Raw genomic sequence first — 6,409 nt, 5'->3', positions numbered from 1 at the left:
TGAAATTACCACAGAAAAGTGTGAAGTAGAAGCAATAAGAATAGGTGACACTGCCAAGACTAAAACAGCACAATTCAACTGGAAAGGGCTGTCCCATACCTTGACACGCGTGTGTACAAAGGTTTCAAAGGCTTTAATGCAGGTTTTTGAGATAATCTGATTTGAAAGTTGCAGCCATCTCAGAATCACTTTATCAGCTGTACATAACCTGTTTTTATATGCGAGATCTAACATGTGGGATCCAACATAACCACAGGTTTTCTTTGTTCAGGAATCAAGAATGTCAGCAATTTGGGGATTTAAGAAGTACGCTTTAAGTTGCACAGATGATGGAGCAAAGGAACTGGGCAAAAATTTATTCTAAAAAAAACAACATGAGAGAAACCATCAGGTTAGTTCCGTAATCTCTACTCAGTGCTTACTATTTAAAGTAAAGTTAACTGTTCATTAGCAGTGAAAGGCTGCAATTAGTATTTGGAAACAATAAAGTAGAACTGCTATAAACTGTTTATTTTCACTGACAAAAAACAAAGTACTATTCTTCTGCCATTTCTGTAATAATATTTATTCAAACTGATCAAAAATGGTAAGTCAAAACTATTTTTAGCAAAGGTTTTGCCATCCCTGATTATGCACACCATATGAAATTTGAAAAGTCATTATTACTGAAATGAAATGAAGGACCACACATCTCAAAGAAGCTATTCTAAGTCAAATAAAATCAGAAAAAGTAAGTGATTTATGGATAGAGGGAAAAGAGAAAAAAAAAAAAGAGTAGTATAATGTGAGACCCAGAACCGCCAGGAGGATATCTTCTTTCCACTGTGGACTGTAGCATCATACCTGAGGGTTTCCTAAATCCCTAGTGCTCCTCCTTCCCCATTACAAACCCTATTTTTTTTTACATTCTTCATTTAACACTACTCAACTTCAAAGTGGTAAAACTCCTCTGCAAAACACTAGTCTGCCAACAGTACTGGTCCAAGAGCAACACCCAGAGGCCAAATATATCCCTACAGGAACCCTGCACTCTGCCCTGTTTCTTTTGGATAAAGAAAAACCTCCAAAAATACAAGCAGCAACTGTTGTCAAAAATAAAAAGCCGACAAAACTCTTCCAATGACAAAGTAAGTGGTAAAATGTTTCAGGCAAACGAACCCAGGCATCAAAACCTAAACTTTAAAACCACTGTGAACAAGGTTTAAGAACAGATAATATACACACACTTTTGTGAAGCAGATGTGCAGTGATTTTTGCAATATGCACGTGTATAGAATTTTGCATGGCAGCAGCACTATAAAGGAGCAACTAAGACAATGCCTTCTGCCTAGAAGGTTAATTGCATCTTGCTTGGACTACAAGACAGAAAGGAGGCAGCCTGCTCCCCGTTTACTTGACCGGCTGTCAGAGCAGCATCTACGAGCGTTAGCTTGAAGGCACTTTTTGTAGGAACATCTGTGGCTACGCAACAAAAAGACTCCAGCAAATCAGTAATACCCTACCATCTTTAATAGGAACACTTAATTTGGAATCACAGAAAAAGAGACAGCAAACTGGGTACAAAAACAAGTCACAAGGCCTTCATCCTAAGACTTCTGAATCTAACAAGACTACTCTCTGTAAACTTAAAGTCTGCAGAACAGATAAAGAAAAAAGTTGACAAACTAAGAACACAATTAGGAACAGCCCAATAAATTAAGAGAAATACCGAAGTCAGTCTTTCTACTGAGAAGAAATACAACAGATTATAGCCCTGAACACTTATTTAGAATCAAATGTACTTAAAATAATTTAAGGCAGTGAATTCTGTGTAATCACAAAACATGACTACACCTACCAAACTTTTTATCTTGAGATTTGATATCAGGACAATTAATTTCGAAAATAATCAGGAACAAAGGCCTCAAACACCTGGTGAACAAGATCTTCATCTACTCAGCAGGGTTTATCCCATTTTCCTCAGAGTTATTTACATTCTCTTCATTTTTATTCATCTTTTCAGAATCATGCTCTTCATGTGGCTCAAGATCTTCATCCGGTTTTGCATCAGCTAAGAAGAAGCAACCATCCTTCAGTACCTGCTCAGCTGTCAGTCTGTTACAGCATAGCAAATTCAAGAGAAGAGATTTGACTTTATCATCCTAGAAACAGAGGGAGAAGAATCTCATCAACCAGCAAAGCAAACACGATTTCAAATAACAACCAAGTATTTGATGAACATTTCTCTTCAGTGCTCAGTGCCCAAAGCTATCACAAAAGGTTGTACCACACATTCCCAATGGTCAGCATGCTTAACACACCTAGTGTTCGATAAGAACAGAACAAAAGCAGTCAGCACTGCCAACCTGGTGCCAGCAAATTTCACAAAAGGGTATGTGTCATATTTTAAAACATCATTTCCCTGAACTAGAATAAGTTAGAGAAATACTGAAGTCAGTCTTTCTGCCGAGAAGGAACACAACAGGTTCCATTTACCTTCTATATCAGACTTGTAACTTCAGTCATTTCCTTTACCTCTCTGCAAGAGCACAGAAAAATAAAGAAATGGAACTAATAGACTGTAAATCAATAGCAGCTATTTTGTTATTAGCCCATTATTTATACCTAGATTCCTTGGGTTTTTTTCAGAAGGAAAAAGTGCCTAAATGCTTAGCACCTCAACGCCAGACTCCAAATGTAAAATACAAGAGCACAGCTGCTACACATACGCATAAACAAGAGCTACTGAAGAAGAAAGGGCACACACCGGATTCGGACAACAGGACTACAAGAAAGATGCCCTTCGAATGCTCAGCTAGAGAGCTAGATGACCAAAATTCAAAGTAAACAGAACATTTCCATAAGAGAGCTTGCTTGTTTGCAATCTCCCCAAGCTAGCATCGTCTCTGACCACGGTCAATACACCAGCGAAGCACAGAATACCGGCATGTCCCCTTGCCTACCCTCATTTCATCAAAAGAATCTGATCTATCTGCTACAATCCCCGTGATTCAATCACTTGTGAACGTACACAAGCAGTCAAAAAACCTGGGGACAAAAAGCAGCAGATAATTCCCAACTCTTCCACTGATTTGCAGTGACGCACGAAAATTAACCTTTTCCCAAATGATCTGAAATCTCAGTGAAAAGATGAGATCTGAAAATGCTCATCTTACAGATGTAAGAAATTGTAAAGTGTTTTAAAACTTTTAAAATGTCCAAAAGAAAATCTCTAGACAAGAACAAACACTTGACACACTGAAATGCATAAGTGAACTACACGACTATGTACTTCCTCTACAGAATTACAAACGAAGAAAGTGAGCATTAAAATAGATTTAAACCTATTAAAGCTTTGCACTTACAAATTTGCATTTCACAATGCTGTCAGATGTCTGTCATCAACAAACATCCCCTTCCCACCATCTTCTGGCACTAAGGAAACTGAAAACTGATCCCACAAGTAATACTACTGTAGGACAACATTTCATTGCATTTAATCCAACTCGTTTGCTCCTGTTTATCTATTTTTTTAAATATAAACACAAAAAACTGGAAGCTGAAGCACACTGAATGTCGATGCTTAGCATGGCTAAATGAGTGGCTACAAGACTTTAACTCTTTAACTACTGCTTCTCCTCAACAGCTAGCTTAGAAAGTTTATTAATATCCTCTTGTAATGCTTCAAGTTTTTCTGCAATTTTATATTTGCAGAAAACAACCAAAACTTTATTTGCTGAAAGTGTGCAATTCCTCTCGGGAATGAGACTGAGATAGAAGGGAAATTACTAGCCCTTCAAGAGCCTGCAGATGGGCATGGAGATTAGTTCTGAATAAGCCGATTACAGATAAAGCACTTAAAAGCGAAATAGATTTTCCCTAAGAACTGGGGCAAGGATTAACAGCCAGAGGTCCAAGAGATTCTCCAAGAAACACTTGACAGATATTTATTAGTATTAGATTTCTTAGTAAAACTCTCTTGTGGGAGTTCTTGTGAACCATAGGCAGCATGGATTGCCTTCCTATGGACTTCGGTGCGCATGCATGCACGCACGCATCCAGGCTGAATTCTCGCAAACTGCCAACAACAATACGTCGATTAGCATGGTATCATTTATCAAGGTCAAAATCTAATGCTGTTTCCTTTCGTTGGTGAATAAATTAAGAAACTTTCTCTTATTAAAAGCTGTAAAAATGAATGAAAATAGAATAATAATGGGTAACTTCATTATTTGTAAAATAAAAGTAACTGTTCACACTTCAAAAGACACCATATGACAGTAACAACAACAGAACTCACAGTAAAAAACATGTGAAAAGTAGTCCACACTGAATAAAAAAAATGTAAGAGTAACCCACTTGGAGGAGACGGGAGGGACACAGTACAAGAACCAAACAGTCAGTAACTATAAGGGCACAGATACAGGAAGAGTCTGAAGCAAAAATTACTCTGGGAAGACTGGTGATTTGAGAAAGGGCCATAAGTTACCCAGGGAAATTCTTTCAACTCTGTATGCTGGCATAAAAGTTGGAATAACACAAGACACAAGAAGTAAAAGGAAATCATCTGTAGCAAAAGGTAGAAGAGGCTGAAAGCAGGCAAGAGAAGGCCCTAAGTCTTGGCCAGAAGGCTGAAAGCTTACAGGAAAAGAAAGTTACACAAGGAAATAAACTCAAGGAAAGAGATAGGTAACTAAGGCATACAGAAAGACGACCATAAAAATATCTATTTATGATTAATGTCCAAGAAATAGATATATTAATGAAGGGTGAATTTCAAGGCTGGAGACCTAAGCTGGGAAATATGAAGGCACACAACCCTACTCCTATTCTCAAAGGAGTCACTGGGCAAGGATAAGTTTCAAAAAGAACCAGTAGTAGTGTTCCAGGTGGCAACAGTGGCTGACAAGGGCAGACCGAACAACAATTGAGAGTGAAGACAATGAAAGCAGCAACATAAAGGGTCCGTTTACGTATCCGAACTTGTATCATAGGCATGGAAAGGGTAAGTTTCACAAAGAACAAGAATTAAAGCAAACAATAAATGGCATGGTACACTTTCACAACAGCAAAAAGGGCTTAAAATGGAAGTTGGCTATTTTATTAATGGTTAAGAATTGTCCAGTAATTATGTTGGAAGATACAAACAAAGTCAACCTCCCTCACTTTGAAAAATTAGGTTCCCAATTCAAATATCTCCTCCGATTATGAATCTTAGTGACTTATTCCCCAAGTCTGTACCTTGTGTCCTTCAATTATCTGTAACGATACCGTTCCTCCTAAGGCCAGAGTCTAATATTAAAGAACATTCTGGGGTTTTCTGCCTTCTCTAACAGGATTTTATTTGTGCATGCTATTTAGGACATCCAAATGTTCAATTAAGAACATTTTCCTCAACCTAGCACTTAAAATCAAATGTTTGATTAAATTAAAAAAAAATTAGCCAGTTCTAAACAAGAGCACTCTAATCTTCCCCATCTACCAGTTACCATACCGTATCAACCACATCCACCTCTGGTGTTCCATCTTCCTTTATGCCAAACTCTTTGTTTTGAGAACAAAGCTGTAAATGAAAAGATACACTATGTAAAACATGAGTTTTTCCCTTAGTTTAACAAAACAAAAAACTTGAGTCAAGGAGATTCCATGTTTTAAATGAAAATGGACTGCTGTAGGAAAGCGGTGGGGGAAGGCTGTTCTGTAATTTCACAGTAGGATAACACACACATGGGACTCAAGTTCCCCTCACACAGATACAAGGGCTGGGGGCAGGATGGAGGGTCAAGGGGAAAGGGGACAGAAAAACAATTCTAGCACCAGAGAAGTAATTAAGTAATTTTAGAGGTCCCAAGTCTTCTAAAATATGACTCATAGCCCATGTCCAAGCAGTACATTTATTATATGCCCCTCAGAGGCCTAGGTCTTTTGTTTTATTTTTGTTTTGGTTGTTTTTTTTGAGAAGAGGACTAAGTGCTTTCTGATGACACAGAAAAGTGAACTCTTACTCAAAAAGACAGTAAAATTTCCCCAGGCTTTACTCTTATCCAGAACTGTGTCTGAACACAGTGTTCTTCAAAACTCCTGCCTGCAAGTTAAGCTGAATGCATGTCTGTTCTGAACAGTTACAAGGAGGCTTGAAGAAGCACTTGTTTAGTCAGTGCTGGGCTCTTGTCACACACACCAGCTGAGAACTGAGAAAAGCACTGCCTCAATTTTAGAAACAGCACCGCTTGTCAGGAGAACATAATTTCAGCTAAGTGCAGTGTGAACCTGGCAACTATTTAACGTAATATTAGCACTTGAGCTAAAATTCTTGGTCAAATGATCAATACACCACAACATTCGAATTGGACAGATCAGAGTAAAATCAAGTTTGTTACACATTGGTTAGTCTGAAATTCAGCTAGAATACTTACAGCGATGAGGCTTC

General features: G+C 38.0%; 1 protein-coding gene across 3 annotated transcripts in view; it reads right to left on the bottom strand.

The window, feature by feature from the left end:
* Positions 1 to 545: 545 nt before the first annotated feature.
* STK31 (serine/threonine kinase 31) overlaps positions 546 to 6,409 on the bottom strand; it is a 48,400-nt gene continuing 42,536 nt past the window's right edge. For 2 of the 3 annotated variants that reach the window (XM_068935116.1, XM_068935117.1), the window contains exons 23-24: positions 5,474 to 5,542; positions 546 to 2,141 (exon numbers count right to left, since the gene is read on the bottom strand). In XM_068935116.1, coding sequence (XP_068791217.1) covers positions 1,932 to 2,141; positions 5,474 to 5,542 — 279 coding nt within the window. In that variant the 3' untranslated portion in view covers positions 546 to 1,931. The remainder of the gene's footprint in view (positions 2,142 to 5,473; positions 5,543 to 6,409) is intronic. The other variant, XM_068935119.1, reaches the window with a different exon arrangement.

The sequence above is a fragment of the Struthio camelus genome, chromosome 2 (genome assembly GCF_040807025.1).
Source record: "Struthio camelus isolate bStrCam1 chromosome 2, bStrCam1.hap1, whole genome shotgun sequence".
Taxonomy (NCBI): Eukaryota; Metazoa; Chordata; class Aves; order Struthioniformes; family Struthionidae; genus Struthio; species Struthio camelus.
This window is presented reverse-complemented; position numbering and strand designations above follow the sequence as displayed.